This window comes from Colletotrichum scovillei (genome assembly GCF_011075155.1).
Source record: "Colletotrichum scovillei strain TJNH1 chromosome Unknown Contig00008, whole genome shotgun sequence".
Classification (NCBI taxonomy): Eukaryota; Fungi; Ascomycota; class Sordariomycetes; order Glomerellales; family Glomerellaceae; genus Colletotrichum; species Colletotrichum scovillei.
In genome coordinates, this window is record NW_023336266.1 from 1,214,212 (window position 1) to 1,233,906 (window position 19,695).

A 19,695-nucleotide genomic window follows, 5' to 3' on the forward strand; every position below is an offset into this window, starting at 1 on the left:
CCATAGTACAAAAGTCGGACGAGGCCCAAGAAACATTTCTAGACTAGATCCTAGATTCTACCGGAGCGTTACTGAGAGGAAGAGCACATCACACGTCACATCATCAGTTGAACGCAGTATCTTGCAAGACAAAAATGTCATATGCCATGTGTCTTCATTGGCTATCGTGCTCCCTTTCCAAGGAGTTCAATCTCAGTATTTGGCCCTCCATCGGGCAACGACCAACGACCAACCCTCCCGCCGGATCCGTTCCATCTGTCATTTCAATCGAATTTTCAAGGCCGCATACCACCACGCCGCCGGCTATCATTCTTAGAAAAGCCTGATGAGACCTTCCCATCGCGAAAAAGAAAACAAAAAACACAGTTCCGTTGCGGCCGGTGACCATCCGAAAGTGTTTCCCCTCCCTGATTCTTTTTTTGTTGATAGATCGTACACGCTCGAAGACCATACACTTGGGTAATGAGTAGAGAGAAGAAAGTTTCCCCGTAGAAAGAGACCGCATGAATTATCCTTGCCACCTGCAGCTTATAACCATCTGCAGGCCCAAAGAGAGAGAGAGTCTTGTAAACAGTTAACGACGTGTTCGGGGGCACCGAGGCCTTAGCCACCTCTCATTCCACCGTAATGACGTGGGTGAGATGGCCGACGACCACTACCTTCCTAGTGGTAGTTTCCGCCCCAACCGCCGCGCTGCTGTTGCTGGCCGCCGCTACCGTAGTATCCACTGCCGTAAGCGCCCTGCTGGCCGTAGGATCCGAACGGAGCGCTGCCGTGCTGACCGCCGGAAGCGCCTCCCATGCCGTAGGCACTGTTTCCGTGCAGGTTGTGGCCCTGGAGATGACTGGGGTAACCGCCGTAGCCACCCATCTGAGAGGCGGACTGGGGCGGGGGGAGACCAGTCTGACCCGAAGGGGTGTTCGTGGCCGAGCCGGGGCGAGCGCCGCCGAGAGAAGGCGAGGGACCGGCACCGGGCTTGCTCTCACCGAAAGGCTTCAGATCATCGTTGGCAGAAGCAGCGTTCGACTGGGCAGTGCTGTTAAATCCTTGTCCAGCAGGGCTCTGGAACGAAGAGGAGCCACGGCCAAAGGTGTCCTGAACACCGCCGAAGCCACTGCCGGCCAGGCCGGGCTGGTTGCCAGACTGGGCGGAACCAGCGCGGCCTCCAAAGTCACCTCCAAGTCCTGAGCTCAGAGCGCTATCGGCACGGTGCAGAGATGACTGGCCGAAGCCAGCAGCAGGGGACGAGGCGTGGTCGTAGGGGCCCTGGGGCGACATGCCGTATCCGGGGTGGCCGCCATATCCCTTGTTGCCGCCGTACGGAGCACCGCCATATCCTCCCTGCTGACCGTAGTGGTTTCCGTAGCCCATGTAGCTCGAGTAGTAAGCGTTGTTGTAGTAGGGGTGGTTGTTGTAGGGGTAGCTTTGTTGGCCGTGAGACTGAGGCTGCGAGGCCTGGCTGGCGGCCTGCTGGCTCTGGGCGGTGGGGTTCGGGGTGCTGTGTCCGCTGTTCTGGGCGTCGTTCGTGACACCTCCGTAACGGGACTGGTTCTGCAGACCGCCGCTCTGGGGGTACTGGCTCAAGTTATCAGCCTGCGAAGCATTGTAACCACCGAAAGATCTCTGCTGGGAAGACAGGTTGTCCTGGTGACCCTGAGCTCCCTGCTGGCCGTAGGGCTGGCTGTAGTAGTTGTAAGGGGGACGGTTTTGTTGGTCCGCCGTGTAGTAGGAGGAGTAGTCGCTGGGAGCAGAGCTGAAGGCTCCACCGGGTTGCTGGCTCTGTTGCGATTGCTGGTTGGAGAAGCTGTCGAACTGAGTCTGCGAGGCAGCGGGGTTGTTCGACTGAGTGAAAGGATCGATCGACTTTTGGGGGAAGGACGAGGGCTCCTGGGGGCCAGCCTGGCCGAAGCGGGAGTAAGGCTGGGCGGCGGCAGCGGCAGGTTGAGGGACTAAAACATTTGTCAGTTTTTGTAAACAGGTAAGAATACGTGACTCTGGCATGGAGGGGGACATACCCTGACCGGCGGGAGCCTGGGGAGCAGCGCTTGCGGGTCCTGAGAAGGGGGCATTAGCAAAGTCGGTGACATTGCTAGTTGAAGCAAGTGTACCGGTAGGAGTGGCAGCAGCAGCAGGAGGAGGCAGGCCAGGAGCAGGCTTCTGAGTACCGATGGCTTCGGGAACGGGAGCCTGCTGAGGAGCGGGAGGAAGAGAGGTTCGGGGGTGAGCGACGGGAGAATCAGCGGGAGGCTGAGTCCGGGTCTCGGGCTCTTCGCGATCACCGTCAATGTCATCATCCTCGTTCAAGCTGAAAGCACCGAACTGGACGGCAGCGCGGTCAACCTCACGGTTGCCAGGCATGCGGACGGCCTCCTCCTGATCAAGAACGCGACGCTGGTAGCTCGGGGTGCGGGATCCTCTCTCGGTGGTGGCCTTGATGGCGGAAGCGGCGAAGCCGCTGTTAGTAGTGGGAACAGCAGGGCGGATGGGCTGGTGCTGCTGCTGGGAGGCAGACAGAGGTGTCGCGGTGGCGCTGGCGGCGTTGTGGCGAGGATCCCAGGAATCGGCGGCGGTGCTTGCGACGGTAGCAGTCGCGGGAGGATGCGATTCGTCGACTACCTGTTCAAGATTCGTCTCAGTAAGTTGGTCCTTGGAAGGCGGCAAAACCACTTCAGGTTCGATGACGGTTGGTACTTCTGCAGGAGCTGGTTCTTCATGGGCGGGTTCTACAGGGAGTTCGACGGGGGCAGCAGGCTCAGGCTGTGCCTCGGGTTCGGGCTCAGGTTCGGGTGTAGGTTCGACGGCAGGGACGGCAGGAGGGAGAGGTTCGATGGGTTCGGCAGGTTTGGGCGCGGGCTCCTCCTTGGGCGGCTTCGGGGCAACCTTGGGCACGGTGGATTGACGGAGCATGCTAGCCCACGTCTTGGGAGCGGCAGCGGCAGGCTTGGGCGCGTCGGTGGAAGCGGCGGCGGCCGCAGGAGTAGGAGCGGGAGCTGCAGGCTTCTCGGTCGTCTCCTTGGGTGCCCAGGGGTCCTCGGCGGGTGCGTCCTTAACGTCTAGCTTCGGGGTATCCCATGCGTTCGACTCCTCGGTAGGAACAGAGAGCGGTTGAGCATTCTCCTTGTTATGGCGAGAGCCATTAGTAGCTACTGTGTTTGAGGCCCTGCCCCGGCCACCGCGACCTCCTCTCTCAGCAGTTCTTCCGCGACCGCGACCAGCCTCAGAGACGTTGCGTCCGCCACGAGTGGGTCTAGCGTTGGATGAGTCGATGTTCGAGGCTGCGGTCGTGGAGTCCTTGGCCTTGGAGCGGGGAGCCTTCTTCGTGACTTCGCCCCATTGGGAGATGGTGCCTAGAAGCAAGAATCTTTGATTAGCTGAGAGCACACAAGCGATGCGTTTGAGCAGCGGTTGAGGGGAAAGAGGGAAGGGAATTGATGGATTGTTGATTCGTCGCGCGGGAGAGAGTTTGGCTGGCAGCCTGACGAGGCAGGAGCCGTGCGCTCACATACCTTCAGCAATGCGGGTGACGGTGAGGTTCTCATCACCATCCGTCTCTTGAAGAGCATAGAGAATATCCTGCTCAGACCAATCGGGGAAGAGCTCCTTGATGAGGGGCGCCTTGGATCCGTATTGTTTCTTCAGCTCGCCGAGCTCGCCTTGGTCCTCAAACGCATCGTCGGCGTTGGAGTCAAACTTGTCGCCATTGGTTCTGCCCGAGGTGCGACCACCTCGGCTGGCGAAACCACCTCTTCCACCGCGTGCAGAGCCTCTGCCGCGCGAGGCGGCAGGCCGAGTCTGTACCTCAGACATTGCTGGGTTTGTTTGTATGAGGGGAGGGGTTTTCCACGATGGGAAAATTGGAGGGAATCAATTATTCACTGTCCCGTATCGACACGACAGCTTTGGTGGGGGTTTCTTCAGTTGCGTAACTCTTGCCGATGAAGAGGAAGAAAAAAAATAGGTAGGAAAAGAAAAGGGTGCCGCAAGGTGGGAGAGACGACGTCGTCGTGATCGTGGCTGACGAGACGAGACAAGTGAGGTTTGGGTGGTGGTGGATGTTGGTGGGAGAAAGACGAGGTGTGGATGGTGGATGGAGGTGGAATGTTTGTGCAGAGGCAGACGCAATTGCACTGGGGCACTGGGGGAAAAGTTCAAAGGGAGGTTTTTTGCCCAGGCGCCCAGCAGAGCAGCACACAACCTGGAAACGCAGGAGCAGCCGACCTTTAGGCAAGGTACCTGCTCAGGTACCTGAGGTACGGATACGTAGATAGGTACCTAGGTAGCGAGTGTCTGGCAGCTGGGGTCCCGTCAGATTCGCTGTGGCAGCTGGTCTAGTCACAGTTGGCAGCATCAGCAGCAAAGCCCAGTTGGAGCACGGTCGCTGTAGGGTAAGATACCTTGCCAGCTTAGGTAACCCCAAGGTGAAGTAAGGTAAGGTACCTTAAGGTAAGTACCAAGGTTTCCCGTCAGCTTTCAAGCTGCCCTGTCTGGGCTGGGCCAGGGGACGAGAGTTGGGGGAGCACGGGAGGAGAGGAGAGGTGGGAGGCAGGTGAGATCTGGGAGTACGTACCCACAATACCTCCACGAATTTTGGTGCTTCTTCTCTTTTTTTCTTGCGTTGCTTCCTTCTTGCTGGTGTTGCAGGTGAGATCTGGGAGTACGTACCCACAATACCTCCACGAATTTTGGTGCTTCTTCTCTTTTTTTCTTGCGTTGCTTCCTTCTTGCTGGTGTTGCTTGCTGCGTTGCGTTGCCCCCATTTCTGATCCAGTCAGGCTAAGGTTTTTGGCCTGAGCGACCGGCTGCAGCGAATGACGCCCCCTTCCGTCCGCAAATGGTTAGCGCGTCGCGACTCTAGCGGGGCATTGCAGATCCACTGCCTCTATTGTCGAGCTGAGGCTGCGTACCGATACCTACTTGAACGCAGAGAACACGTGAGCCTTCGAGTATATGGACACGTTTGCAGCAGCTTCGCCATCTTCGAGCAGAGTACCTAAGCTGAGTAGGTAGGTATCTCCACGCTCCTGCCGGTAGGTACCTGACTTAGGGACCTTCTCCTTGGCTGCTGCTGCCTTACCTGCTCAAGTCTTCATGTATCTTTTCCCATTTGTGGAGGGAGAAGATGAGGTAAGAAAGTAAAGCAGTCACGTCGAGTCTTGGACCTCGGATTGAAGGGATAGCTTTGCTCCAGCTCAGCTCACTTGGATTGGCCACGAGGTCCCAAGAGTTTCCCGTACATGAACGTTGAACAAATGCAGCAATTTGTAGTGTAAACAATGAAAGCAATCAATGGAGGCGCCTGGCCAGGTTGCTGATTTTGTTCAAGGAGCGCTGTTCAGTGACAACTAGGTAACAAAGCAAAACCTGGCAGTGCCACAGCCGAGGCCAGGAATGTTGCAAGTCGGGGAGCTCCAAGTAGCTGTTTCTAGAAAAAAGCATCGTCATTTCCGTTCAACTCAATTCGCCGCACGAAACAGTAATCCTAGTTGTTTGCTCTGCCCATCGGCCTCGGCCGAGATCCTCTGTGCGTCAGTGCCTTCTTCGGATTCTACTGTTATATCCTTCAGCTTCACATCACGTCGTTGTGTTCAGATACCTGCCGAAACACGATGGCATTGTCGCGTTATTGCTAGGTATTGCCTCCCGCAACAAGTTCCGTCAAGCTTTCCCCCATGTATTGAGGAGAAAGATACCCTGGTCGACACTTGTGTCATATGTTCTCGGTCACGAGGCTGTATTCGTCACTCAGAGCCACCCATGTTCAATGGCGAGCTGAAGCTTGAATGGAAGGTGATTGGTGTGACTTTCGATGTATGGATAACTAGTCAAGTAATTGCAACAAGCGAGATCTCGGGCGACAGTGGCTGACCGTGGGCGGCCAAGCAAGCTATCCGCTGCCAATGCCTGAATCAAAGACTCTAGATCTTTTCAAGCGTACAAACTACACAGAACTTGCCCTCGCCAGAGAGGAAACAACTTCTCCATCAAGTCTCCTGGCCACTCAGACAGCCAGCCGAGAGCCCGCATTTTGCCCACGCTCTCAGTACGTACCGGATCTCTGCCCTGAGCTTTGGTGTGGAGTGGAGGTCCAGGGCCTCTCTTCATCCTGCCTCAGGTGTCAAGGAGGCCATCTCCGCATTATCCATGTCACATGACCCGTCAGTGGCATGACGGAGGCCCGGCTCGGCAGGCAACCTGACTCCATGGCACCACGATGATGCGTATCTGACCTGCCTTACCACTTCGTACTTCCACCAGACATTCCAAGCACCCCCAGCACATCATCCTTCTCTGGGACCGCCAACTCCGCGCGGAGAGACACCCACTCCGTACTTCCGCACTTCCGGCGAACACCATCGACCACTGCCTAATTTTGCAACAACTTCACGAAAGGCCGTCTGCGCCGACCCTGCTATCTCGATACCTCGAATCCTACGACTTTCACAATGTTCGCCACAAAGCCTCTGAGCTCTATCAAAAATGCCATTCCCTCGATTCACCAGCCGCTACCCCTCTCGTCGAAGCAGTCCAAGAAGCTTCTCAATGTCTTGAAGACTTCCTTCCGCAAAAATCTCGACAAAGAGCATGGCTTCGCCCCCGAGACTACCGACTTGGCCGCGGCCAAGGCTACTTCGTCAACACACTCCCCGTCTCGCCCGACCGACCAACATCTTCGCTCCATTCTCTCCAACCCGCTATTCAAGATTGGCGCTCAACTAGGCAATGTCCCCTCCGCAAGTTCCAGTCCTAGAGATCCGATGGACGTGTTCGATGAGGCAGTATCGCGAGGTATGATGACAAATCGTGCGGCACAAGGCTGTCTGAAGGCGAAACGACTGCAGATTCTCCAATCCAGTACCCTGTCAGTGGAGGACTCAATGGCGGCATCTGCAGCTGGTTTGCGGGTAGTTCAGTGGTTGAGGTCATCTGGCCAGGAACGGAACCTGGAATTTCTCGCCGACGTCGGCCTGAGCCGTGAGCTCCTCACGTTCATGGTTGCAGAGGGGCTGGAGGAGGTTGCGTGGACGTGGGCGGACCGACTGGTTCGCGGCGAAGGACCTGCAGATGGCTCCAGCCAGATTGTGGGATTCTTAGTCGCCAACCTGGTGCGGGCAAAGTCTAGATTGGAGGACCGCAGCCTAGACACGGCATTTTCAACAATGCTAAGAGCGGAAACCACTTGGAAGGCGAATTCTCAACTTCCTCAGATTCTCTGGCAACCTTTCCGCCATCTTTCCTGGGAAGCCACAGTCGATGCGTGGAAGCGACCACTACCCTCCGCGCCGCTATACGAGTCCTTCGCCAGGACCGCTACCTACCAACGGCCCCTGATCAAAACTATCAGACTCGACCGCGCACATTTGGACCTCCATCATCCTACTAACCCAGATCACACGGGGGCCTTGGCTGTGCTCCGTTGGTTTTTGGAGGATCGGGGCACCCTGGAAGGCGACGGCCGTCTACCTAGAAGACTGAGGACAATGGCCATGGATATTGTCACCCATCTCACAAAGATCGGCCGGGCTGAAAGTGCCGATACGGTCCTGCGCCTGTTGCACGATAACTCTTCGACCAACCCGTGGCAGCAGCCCGGGCCACTGAATGTGTGAGCCATATGAGAGGCTTTGTCTTTCAAGCTCACACCAACACATCTACCAGCACACTCGGCATCACTCCTGCCGCCGTCGTCTTGGTAGGGAGACCGGATCACGCCACATGCCAAGTTGTCGTTGATCTGACAATCTCTTCTCACACAGGGCCTGCCTGACAAAATCCAGAGCCGCGCCATCGTCGGTCGCCGAAGAATCGACGCTGCTGGCTCTATTAAGAATGGCTCGATACAATCAGGTGGACAGATTAAGTCCGGATTGGGGACCACACCAATTTCTGCAATTGCCGGCCAAATATCCATGAGAAGTGTCGTAATCAACCTACGACTGGATGTAGCAAGGCTGATGGCTGCTGGCGACAGACCGCCTCTTTTTTAGAATATAGCTTATGAGATACCCGCAAATGAACAATCATTTCAACCCATCACATGTATTACATCTCTTCAAGTTGCCGCTTTAGTGATAAATAGCTTCTCCTGAGTTCAACTTCCGGCCGCCTGCCTATGCGGAAACAACGCATGCGCCGTTTCGACACGGGAGCTCCCTGATGCCAAGTCTTACATGAGGGATGAGATGAACCGACTGGCTGGCTTACTGGCTCGTGCCCAATCACCGTGCAATAGGCCGGATCGAAGTGAAGATGGAGTGCATACATTAGTGCTTACTAGTCGAGAAACTCAATCGATTCATCATCTTGTTGAATAACATCGATTCTGTCCCATAACTCAATAACTGATATAAACCTTGCTTTGCGTGACTGTACAGAAACTCCACGAGAACGCCACAGAAGAGAAGCAACCAACCCGGCCACCTCTTCCATACCAGCCGTATGGAAGGATTGCACAATTTTCCTGTTTACCCTTCAGTCCTCCTCTTTATCTACCTTATTCCAGAGATACAAATTCCCCTTCCTCAGTCCAGAACCCCTCAAGCCTTCCTCGCGACCTTGACCACAATCTTACCAGCCGCCGACCCCTCCTTGAGCTTCTCATACGCCTTGGCAGCATCCTCAAACTCGTACGTCGAATCAACCACAGTCTTGACCTTACCCTCCGCCATCCACGCCGCAATCTGCGCCAGGTCCGCGTGCACGTTCTTCGTCATGAACGCCTCAAACTTGTGCTTCGCGCCGCCGAGGAACCCCGGCAGAAACATGCTCGGCACGAGGCTGCTCACCTGCGCAAACGACACCGCACCGCCGACGAACTTGAAGTGGCCCCCCTCGAGCAGGAAATCGTCAGACGCCTTGTACAGGTTCGGCGGCGAGTTTCCGACATTGTCGACGACGACGGCGAAGACCTTGCCTTTGGCGCGGAGGGTCGAGACGACGTCCGAGGTCTTGTAGTCGATGATCTCGTCGGCGCCGAGGGATTTGCAGAGGGACGCTTTGCCGGTGGAGCACGAGACCGTGACGGTGCAGCCGAGCGCCTTGGCGATCTGGATACCAAACGTCCCCGTGCCGCCCGAGCCGCCGTTGATGAAGACGTGGTCGCCCGCCTTGACGTACGGCGCGATGGTCTGGTACGCCGTCAGGCCCGCCGTGCCTACCGCGCCGGCCTGCTCCAAACTCTCCGCGGCCCCGGATCCGTGGGGGAAGGCGGCTACGCCGTCGCGCTCGGCGACGAGGTACTCGCTCAGGGAGCCGTGGGTTCCCAGGGGATCGACGCGGCCGACGACGAGGTCGCCCGGGGCGATGTCGGTGATTTCGGAGCCGACGGCGACGGCGCGGCCGGAGAAGTCCATGCCTGGGCAGCGGGGGAAGGAGACCATTGCTTTTGCGACGAGGCCTAGGTCCGGGAGCTTGTAGTCTGCTGGGTTGATGCCCGCCGCGACGACCTGGACGAGGACTTGGGTTGGTTTGAGAGTCGTGGCGGACGGGGTTGGGACGGTTGTCAGGGCGAGGTCTTTGATGAAGGCGCCTGGGGCGGGGATTTGCCAGCGGCGCATTTCGGTGGGTGGTTGTTGGGTCATTGTGAGTGATGTTTGTAGTTCGTGGTGCACTATGGGTTTGGGTTGAGGTTCAGGCTGTCTGCTGATGAGATGGAGATGGGTAGAGTGAGGTGAAGTGTGAGGTTGCGAAGTTGTGAATATGGATATGAGTTTGAGTGTGGGAGAGAAGAGGTCTAGATAAGGCAGCTCAAGCTTCCTCCCCGCGGAAGCGCCCCGGTCATGATATTAACTTTGACAGACGGTCATTGCTTCCCAAGGTGGGGTGACGGCCACTGACGAAATCAAAAAGTCAACCGGGCAGCGCAGGCCGGGGAATGCGGGAACCATCCCCCCCTCGCCAACCATCAGTCATCAGTTCATAACTCTCTTCCCTCCCTCTCACCGGGGGGGAATGGCAACCTAGCACAAGCACGGCCACACCGCACCCGATAAGTCAAATGGCGTCACGACTCGGCTTGCCCCGATCCGGCTTGTTCGCTCCGATCATTCTCCCGGAGACCCCGATCAGACCACGGGAACTCGGAGACTGGTTCAGACGTCAAAGTCCAATCCGCATGAATCCTAAAGGTTGATATGAAGTGATGCTCCACCTCGTTGGCGCTGCCGATTGGAAGAAGCGGGCGAGCAAGAAAAAAAATTCCTGCAGTCGAATTTTTCTAGAAGAAAGTGGGTTTTTATGTGGCAGCTATGGCAACCAGTGCATGGCATGAAGTATCGGTCCTGGCATTTCTCAAGGATGCGACATACTAACTTATGCAGAGCAGTTACTATAGCAAGGAGCTAAGAACTTGGAAATACAATTAGCCGAGGCTCTATTGACTTGTGAATATTGAGCATTCTGAGGTAAAACGCATGTTAGAAGGGCGGTGGCTGAAGAGTCGATGAAGATAGTCACTCCACCATTCCGACCTATCAGAGTATCGAGGATTCAGCGCTGCATTGATTGGATGCGCCAATCCGGCGGATCACCCCACTGTCAACGACAAGAGTCTCGATACGGTCCAGGAAAATCATTTAGTAATGACCTTGTTCCGCTTCACATCTAAGACTGAAGCAGGCTGGCTCATTAGATCTTTCTGCCGAAGCTTTCCTTGACAGTACTTAGAAGCTAGGCTCAACGGGTGTTCAGTGCCGTTGTGGATAATCTTTCACCTTCCACATCGACCTTGCTTGGAATCAAGGATATCAGGCTATTGGAACTGGTCATAGAGTATAAGCCATCGCAATTATAGTACGGTAGGATGGAACGTCATTATGTCAACGATATCTTCCATTGTATAGTATGAGAGCCAAGTCCTCTTGCCTAAGTACCTGGAAGCATACGACTTAGCGTCCCATTTCGTATAGAAAGGTCGAATGTATAGTTCTGTCCTCCTCAAATCCTAAAATCATGACTTGACTGGTATCTTTATTTTCCTCATCAAGCAACCCAAAAACGCCAAATGACAGTCCAATACGTGGCGCATGTTACGCAGCCTGTCCCGGGGTACCTTGAACGCTCTTCTTTCGTCGATGTTGTAAGCCCAGGTAATGCTTCCGCCAAAGCAACACAATCAGCTCAATCCTTGCCGCAATTATCAGCACCGCGATTCAGCTTATCGTTGGAGGCATCCTCGCCCGAAACAACAAGAAAAACACTGCTCTTCATTCTCGTTCGTTTTTACCCTCGTCCTTCCCTGGACTGGAAATCTCCACAGCACTTATACCTAGGCGCACCACGTAGACGCCCAGCGACCGAGCTCATTCGGCCCACAGATCCTCTCCATGTCATCCTCCCTCAGAGCAAGCAGGACCTCCCAAGGGGCATCGCCCTTGGTAATCCCACGACGCTGCATGATATTCATGCTGCCGTCGTTGGCAGACCACGTCTTGCGCACGTAGTCAGCCCTCCCCCCCGTACCCGGGATGCCAAAGTCCACATCCGCGCCCATGTGCGTCCAGACGCTGCAGCCAAGCCCAGCGTGGCCGGGCTGGAGGGCCTTCGTAAAAGCTTTGCCTTCCATCGTGGGGTCAGGAAGGGAGGCGGCGAGCGCGATCCGGGCGGGGATGTAGCCTGGCGTGCTCGCCTTGCTGACGGCCTGGCGAACACGCCAGGAGGCGTCGAGGATGGCGGGCACGGCGTCGCAGGGGAGGGTGCCGGAGCTAGAGGTTTGGATTAACTCCCCTACCGGTATCTGGCCAGTGGTGGTCTGTGTGTATACGTTGCCCCATGCCCCGGGGGAGAAGGGAGGGAATAGACGGGGGCGGGCATCTGCGGCGGTGGTGAAGGAGGTGTGGTCCTGCTCCGAGAGGTGGGCGAAGCGGGATCTGGTGACGTGGACCCAGATCATGGCGGAGAGGGTGTCTGCCTTTGAGACAAAGGCTTTCTCACCGTGCTTTCTACGTAGATGGGCGAGGGCTTCGCTATGGACTTCGGAGAGTGTCTCATTCGGGATGCTGAAGAGTACGCAGACTGCTTTGGGGGCCTTCTCTGAAATGCTGTGGGTGCTGGTGAAGGTGTCGTTGGGGGTGAAGTCGTACTCTGGGAACATGGCCTTTGAGATATTGGTGGAGATATAAGGGGACATGAGCGGGCGTTCAATTGCCTCGTCAAGAAAGGCAAGCTCAGGGTATTCATCATGGCCCTGGCCAAAATACTCAAGAAACGCCTTGATGAAGCCGCCGTCAAAGATGGCGTGATGAGTAGAAAAGCAAACAAAGAGGCCGCCTCCAGAAAGCTCTGTAATCTTTAATGTAACAGGAGGGCAGGATTCACCCGGCTTTGGGTGGTTGGGAGAGAGAGACAGGATATCCTTGTCCATGAATGAAGGAGGCATTCCACGCTTCTTAAGACTTTGGTAGTCGAGACCTCCGAGTTGCTCAACTGAGCTATATGCAAAGATGTCTGGCCGCTGATCCATGTTGATCTGGGGATAAAGCAGATCGTAGGTGAGCTCCAATTCATTGGGTCGACGACTGTTGCTGGCTGGGCCAATGTGACCTGACAAGAAGGGCCAGCGGGCAAGAGCAGTCCCGAAGCGAAGCTTGAGATGGGCAATTGTCTCCTCGGTGTACTTCTCATCCTGGTCAAAGACGAAGATCGATCGCACGTAGATTCGTGGGGCGATTTGGTCCAAGGGACCGAGCTCAAAGGTATCGAGAACGGTACTGCTACCCATTATGAATATTGGTGACGAGTATGGGGAAGTGTTGTTGGTATAAGTGTAAGTGAGCTGTTTGAGACAGAAGGAGCAGGTGTATACCAAAGCTCACGAGGCTCGTGAGAGAAATCTTAACGTCGCAGAGAATTGGGTGAAGCTAACGTGGACTGCGAGTAAAGGTACCTATTGAGAGGAAAAGACGAGCTGTTGCCCTCAAAAATGGCCACCTTTAACTATAGTCTGAAGAAGGTGTCTCCGGCTACTGTGCGACTGGGAATGGAGATACCTTTCGCGTTATGCGAAGCTGGGTAAAGTTGAAGTTTAATTCAGCGGATATACAGGTCCTGCCCTTTCTCGGAGATAGGTTGCTCTCGCAGGGCTCGTAGCTTTCCTAACAGATGCTTTGGCGCCGTTCTTCAAAATCAGGAAGCTATCACTGTGGCGAGGTAACTTGCTTAGCCACTGGTCTACCTTGGTAAGTTTGTCTTCTTGGGGCCCGTGGTTGATCTCGTGAGTTTATGAAGAAATGATTCGATGAGTGAAATATGAAGTCGAAGCATGTGTTCACTGAGGTTTAAGGAGACATGTCCTCGGAATCCCTCCGGCTAAGGCCTGTAGATGTTCGAAAACAGATGTATTATCTTTTGTAACTTGTTGTTCATTCCGTTGGAAAATCAACTTAGATTGGCTCATTTCGAGAACTGAAAGTATGATAGAAACCATAATAGGAGGGAATTCAGCTTGAATTAGAGTCAAGATCAACATGAAAGCACTGTGTTGAATTGGACAATGAAAGCTTCAATGTCATTGTATGTTCAATCCTTGTTCCTCAAAGAAAAGCAATATCAGCCCATTGTGGATTGTTTGATTGGGAGAGCTCTGAACACAAATGATGAGTCTCAACAGTTCCAGCGGCAGTTGCGACCTTTATTCTGAAACATATAAATGAAAGAAGAAAATTGAATGCCGTTATGGACGCAGCGTCCGTGAAACAAGGACGAGTCTAGTCCGTAGGAACGGTTGATTCGACCTCACTAGCATCTGGCGAAGTCCTGATCGTTTGATCAAGACTATGCCGGTCTCGAGAGGTATCTTGAGGCATTTGCGAGAGAATGTTTTGGCAGTGTGAGTCACCTTGGTCAAAGTTAATTTGCCATACAATATTTCAGCTCTATGACAGAACACTGCAAATACGCAGCCCTTTCAACGTGTACTTATATCAAGTTCCTGGTGCCTTAAAATATCTTGTAGCTTTATACTTGGTATCTGCTCACTCTTATTCCTCGTAGCCTCATATGTTTGGGAATATCGCCTACTTTTTCTTCACACTAGTTTCCTCAATAGAAACGGACTTATTAAGCTGGTGAAAACTCATCTACCGTAAAGATGAAGTTTGGCCAAACTCAATAAACGACCTGACGGTAGGTAATATCAAGTGAAGTCCCACAATCTTTGTATCAACACAGTGTACTTTACCCAGCTTTGCTGGAGCTTTTATTTCGAACCTTCCACAAGAAGCAACCCACGACCATGAAAGCTCATGATTGGCACAATCTGTGCATTCAACGATGGATGAGTTCAGGATGTGACACATGAAGTACCTGTTATGAATATTATTTTGTTATGCAAACCTAACGTAAGGTATAAGAAAACAGACGTTTGTATTTGGCTATGACTTCTCTTCACTCGAGACTTCTGCCAAGCGATATAACTTTCTCCCCATGAGTCCTCAGGTTATTAAGGTACACCAACCCATCGTGCTCAAAGCTGCATTGCCAAACTACTGGCACCTGGGATAAGAGCTCCCACAATCAGGTGTGAGAAAACCACGATTGATTCCCGGAGGGCAGTACTCAAACTCCATGCAGTCTCCCGATGACAAAGTGCAATGCTCCCCGTTGAATCTCTGGCCTTCGGGACATTGCGGCAAGGTCTGACCCACGCATTCCTTGGAATCAGCATCCCATGTAGTGTTGGTGGGACAGACAGGTTCCTGCTCAGATTCGCAAATCTTGCCGTTGAAGTGAGTGCCCGGAGGGCAACTAGGTTCCACGGTGGCCGCACACCGCTCTCCGTCAAACTCTGTTCCAGGCTCACAGCTCGGAGTGTCACCGACGCAGACGGTTCCGTTGAAATGAGTGCCCAAGTCACACTCTGGTGTCTCATCGGAAATACACTCCTCCCCACTGAGGATGTATCCAGGAGGGCAGGCCTTCTCCTCGGTATCCTGGCATCGTCCGCCACGCCACTGGTGACTGGGCGGGCAATCCGGCGGGTCGATGGTGACGCAGGTGGTACCTTTCAAGATGAGGCCTTTTGGACAGGTAGGCGGGCCTCTGATACACTCGCCGCCAACAAGCGTCGTATCCTCGGGGCAGACCGGGCTTTGCCCGGTGACACATGCTCCGTCGCTCAGAGACGACCCCTTGGGACATGTAGGCGGAGTGATTGATACGCAGCGTGAACCGTCGTAGATGGTGTTTTCAGGGCAGCTTGGAGGGGGACCCCCTACTCGGGTACAGTCAGCACCGTCGAAGTGGCTGCCGTCTTCACATTCTGGCCGTCCACTGACAGCGCAGTCTCTTCCATTAAAGGTGGTTCCAGAGGGGCAAGAGGGTGGCTGAATGCTGATACACTCGTCACCCTGGACGTGAGTTTCCTCGGGGCAGACAGCTTCGCCCTTGTGGACGCAGTTCCCGTTGGATAGTGTCGTGCCATCAGGGCAGATGGGTGGCTCTACGGAGATACAAGTGGTTCCATCGCGAGCTGAGCCAGGAGGACATCCCGGCGGTGTTATAGAGATGCATCGGGCGCAGTCCAGCTTGAATCCGGGAGGACATGATGGGGGAAAGACCGTGATAGCCGTGCATCTGTTGCCGACCTGTTTCGTTCCTGGCGGGCATCCTTCAGGAGGGACTTTGTATGAGCAGATGTCTCCGTCCCACCTTAGGGGAGGTGGGCAACACCGTGAAGTGCCTGAAGCCTGGTCGGCAGACAACTCCGTCCCAGGTGAGCAGGCAGGTTTGTCTTGGGAAACACATTTCGTGTCTTCTAGGGTATCGCCAGGGGGACACGATGGCGGTGTCTTCATGATGCAGGTGTTTCTCTTAACGCTGAACCTTGTTCCGATTGGGCATTCGGGGCCACCATCAGTGATGCAGTTGCCTCCTTTGGAGAAAGTGCCCACTGGACATTGAGGAGGCTCACGATGGCTGCAAACGTTGTTGACCTCGTCGTATTCACTGCCGGCGGGACAACTGGGTGGTACGATACTGATGCATACTCCATCGGAAAGATTCGTGCCGTCAGGACATACTGGTGGGGTGGAACTGACGCAACCTTTGCCGTTAAACCGATCGCCATTGCCGCAGATGGGCAACTTGGTCGAGATGCAGATTTTGCCGGTCAACTCTGTGCCAGAAGGACATTTTGGTGGAATTTCCAAAACACAAGCTTTGTCTTTCAGGATCGACGGGGAAGGGCAAGATGGTGGAGTGCTCGTGATGCAAACAAGCCCATTGAAGGTCTCACCATCCCGGCAGACGGGGCCAGTGATAGAGATGCAGTGGCTACCTCTCAGTTTTGTGCCGTCTGGGCATCTTGGAACGCCAAGGACGCAAGAGTTGCCATCGAATAAGGTCCCTTCCGGGCAACACTTGACGCGGCCGGACTCTGGGTCGGTGTGAGGCTTGATTGCGTCCAAAGTCCATTTGTTGCGGACTGCCGACCCAAGTGGTATTTGGTCAGCTACTGCCTGGAGGGCAAAGAGAAAAGAAACGAGGCCCGCTTGGAAAGTGACCATTGTAATAGAATTTGAGAAGGTTCAACACTGGAGCTTGATAGATGCTTGTGAAGGATAGTCAAAGAGTGGTGTTGATTGCGTGACACTCTTTTTATACATGTCGTGGAATGAGACGATATCGAGAGCTTCAAGAAAGGCGGGGGATTGTATCTGTCAGGACCAGCAAGCCGCCCGCATAGCTATGTTCTCAACTTCCTTTACAAAAGTTGAGGAGTAAACCGGCGCATGCCTCTTGCAAAATGTACGTCATGATCCGCAATCTTTCTCATCTTGGCCTGCCTATTGTCCGCAAACGTTACGTGGTTTTCTACTGCTGAGAAGGGCTGTCGTGAACGTGATTTCCAAGAGTTGACCCCTTTTCGAGACCAACGCCCAGTTGAATAAGATGTTTGGAGCTAGAGAGACGCAGTGTAAAGGCAAGAAACAACTCCTCTAAGTCTCCTCTATGCTAAGCTGGAAATCGAAGGCCCTTAGAGTCTAAGACCAATAAGCCACAATCTTACTGCATGGAGGTTGTGAAAGAATTTGCTTTTGTGGAACATGATCAAATGCATTCGGTATCAAACACGACTGGGCTTCAACATCGCTAATCCAATGGGATAACTTGCTAATCGGGTGGGTTCAATAGCCTTGCCATGTCGATCTTCAGCGTCGCTTCCGAGAAGACGATAAAAGTCGGAGTTCCTTCCGTCAAACACGATTCGTTGAGAAAATGGTCAAAATTGCTATGAAAAAACTGGCTTGTCCGCTATGGCAGTGGTTGTGCGGGCAAGACACTTTTGTCGGGTAGATCAGCTATGTCGATAAGGGATCTACCGAGACTTGACTCTTCGAGCAGGTCCCAACAGTGCCTACGGCCGTATTTCAAGCTCTTTGGGCCAAACATTACATGATGAACTTGGTCTAGTTTGGTTTACCATTTCGCAACGTCTAAGATCTAACAATGTTTGCAGAGCGTGGCAGACATCCAGCATTCTCATTGGCAGTTGCTTCTGTTCGACGTTGTTCCAAGCCATGGATTTGGTTCAAAGATCTCGGGAGATTCGCCGATGGAATGTCTCTCAAGCAGCCGCGTAGATAGTAGATCCTTTCTGGGAGCGTATGATATCGCCGGTTTGGAACCAAGCTGCGGGGTACTTTGAGACAACGTTAAGGAACGGGACGATCCAGTTGCCCGGCTATCGATTTGAACTAACCGCATGCCTCACGAATCACTGCCCACCTCAGACAGCTCTTAGGTCCCCGACAAGTCATCTCTGAGACAGCAAGGCCACCTTTCAGCGAATTAGCTTGTACGGACGACGGGGAGAGCCTTACTCGCTCAAGAGCCATAGTTCGCAGGAGCTCTCAGTGGAATTCCGGAAACGACAGACTCAAAACCCTCAATCTTTCAGTGACATCATCTTGGGTGCGTTTAACGATATCAATGCTCTATCAACTTCCGGATGTGGATTCAAGTTTCTCGAATAATGATTTTGTAACTCACGCATGAAGCTAAAGCTTCCGTTCTATCATGTAGGCTTCAGATGTGCCAGCTGGTCGGACAGTCGGACATTTCGGAATTAAAGTTATGCTGGGATGGCGATCATAACTCAACGCAAACTATCATGGCGTTTGAGAATCCGTCTCGATGAGGAGCCTGTCATGGATCCAGTAAGACTAACTGTATTGGCTGCATTCATAATTCCATTGCTGTGGCGGCCTGCCAAACGATCAGTCTATTATTCTCAATGATAACCAATCAGAGGTTTGATACCTCGATTATCACTGAAGTTGGTCTAAGAAATTGGTAAGACAAAAAGCAATTTCCAATGTAGTGTAATACATGGTGATGCGCCCATTTAGTTGGTTTCTTCGAACACGAACTTGGCACGTGAGAAGCCGATCTATCTCTCCGAATGGATATTGCTGTGTCTTTAGATCGTAAAGAACTTTATGTTCATTAGGTGACTCACGAGTGTCGCTGTGAATAAGCACGTTTGATATTGTTTCCAAAAGAATAAATTCGACCGCTTGTACAGACCCTTTGGAGACCTCTTCACACGCACTCACAAATCCGTTTTATTGTCTTCGGCTTAACTTACTAAGGTCGACAAGACCCTACTTAATCCCAACCACTTCTGTTATATGTTCCGTTACTATGCACCTATCTTTGGTCACACTCATCCTTGCTCCAAGCATCATCGGGGTCTTGGCAGCAGACCAGGCACCTCTCATCAGCGACGACGGCAGTTGTCTTTCGTCCCCAAGCTACAAGTCGTGCTGCCCAACGCAGAATTCTTCCGGAAAAGGCGGTATCAGCGTTAGCACTTTCGAATACACTTGCGGTTCCTGGCCATCTGGCGCTGTCAAGCACGCGGACAAGTCACTTACGCCTGCGCATTGCGCAGAAGTATGCGCACAGGATCCGCAATGCGTCGCAGGAGCCTGGTCTTCGGGGGCTTGCTACATAACTAAAGACCCCACCTACAAGCGCTACGGTCCTGGTGTCCAATCCATCATTCTACTCGTGAAGACGGATGATGCTTTTGAAGGGAGCACATCAGGCGGGAGTGGCCGCCAGAATGCAGCCGAATGCGAGAAAGAAAAAGACGCCATCCAGAGCCAGATGGCATCTCAATGCGACAGCGAGAAACAAAAGCTTCAGACTGGCTGTAAAGATGATGTCCGGACGGCGGAAGAGAGTTGCAATCAGGAAAAGACGGCACTTGAGACGAAGGCGGCCACGCTTGCACGGGAGAAAACGCTGTGCGAGGCCGATAAGGCACGAGAGCTTACCGTTGCCAAGGCGCAATGTGATGCCGAAAGGTCTCGAGAGCTTACCGATGCTAGAACGCAATGCGATGCAGAAAAGTCTCGAGAGCTCACCGATGCTAAAACGCAGTGTGATGCCTCGAAGTCTGCCATCGAAAAGCAACTACAACAATGCCAAATTCAACAGGGCCAGGGTCAGAGCAACCAGCAAGGGTCTTCCCAGGAAGCTGAGTGCAAGACCACGTCATGGCAAGCCATGTGTGGCAGTAGGCAATGCGCGGATAGATTCTCCATCGAAGGCGTCGAGTATGAGCGAAGGTGCGGTGTGGCCACAACGAACACGAGGCAGAAGGTAATCTCGACCGCTGTTTACCGCACGCCGTGGGACTGTTTGAAGTCTGAGTGCAACGGAGTTCCGAATTGCATGGGCATCGGTTGGACT

At 53.7% G+C, this 19,695-nt stretch overlaps 5 protein-coding genes across 5 annotated transcripts; 1 reads left to right on the plus strand and 4 right to left on the minus strand.

Moving 5' to 3' along the window:
* Positions 1 to 141: 141 nt before the first annotated feature.
* Positions 142 to 4,134, minus strand: HER10_EVM0001536 (rnapii degradation factor def1). Its single transcript, XM_035482863.1, has 4 exons — positions 3,507 to 4,134; positions 2,692 to 3,347; positions 2,016 to 2,616; positions 142 to 1,949 (listed from the first exon to the last, which is right to left on the minus strand). The coding sequence occupies exons 1-4, from the start codon at positions 3,805 to 3,807 to the stop codon at positions 664 to 666; spliced, it is 2,844 nt and encodes a 947-aa protein (XP_035330433.1). The 5' UTR covers positions 3,808 to 4,134; the 3' UTR covers positions 142 to 663.
* A 1,857-nt stretch (positions 4,135 to 5,991) lies between these two features.
* Positions 5,992 to 8,033, plus strand: HER10_EVM0007751 (uncharacterized protein). The gene has a single exon (XM_035477296.1). The coding sequence runs from the start codon at positions 6,444 to 6,446 to the stop codon at positions 7,605 to 7,607; it is 1,164 nt and encodes a 387-aa protein (XP_035330805.1). The 5' UTR covers positions 5,992 to 6,443; the 3' UTR covers positions 7,608 to 8,033.
* Positions 8,034 to 8,103: 70 nt separating this feature from the next.
* On the minus strand, positions 8,104 to 9,960 carry HER10_EVM0010358 (zinc-binding dehydrogenase). Its single transcript, XM_035479821.1, has one exon. It carries the CDS (start codon positions 9,576 to 9,578, stop codon positions 8,535 to 8,537), a length of 1,044 nt encoding a protein of 347 aa, XP_035330939.1. The 5' UTR covers positions 9,579 to 9,960; the 3' UTR covers positions 8,104 to 8,534.
* A 1,303-nt stretch (positions 9,961 to 11,263) lies between these two features.
* HER10_EVM0002646 (uncharacterized protein) lies at positions 11,264 to 12,715 on the minus strand (the record flags this gene model as incomplete). The annotated part of the gene is made up of 1 exon (XM_035472349.1): positions 11,264 to 12,715. One exon carries the CDS (start codon positions 12,713 to 12,715, stop codon positions 11,264 to 11,266), a length of 1,452 nt encoding a protein of 483 aa, XP_035330496.1.
* Positions 12,716 to 14,477: 1,762 nt separating this feature from the next.
* Positions 14,478 to 16,499, minus strand: HER10_EVM0012589 (uncharacterized protein; the record flags this gene model as incomplete). The annotated part of the gene is made up of 1 exon (XM_035481982.1): positions 14,478 to 16,499. The coding sequence occupies one exon, from the start codon at positions 16,497 to 16,499 to the stop codon at positions 14,478 to 14,480; it is 2,022 nt and encodes a 673-aa protein (XP_035331063.1).
* Positions 16,500 to 19,695: the final 3,196 nt, after the last annotated feature.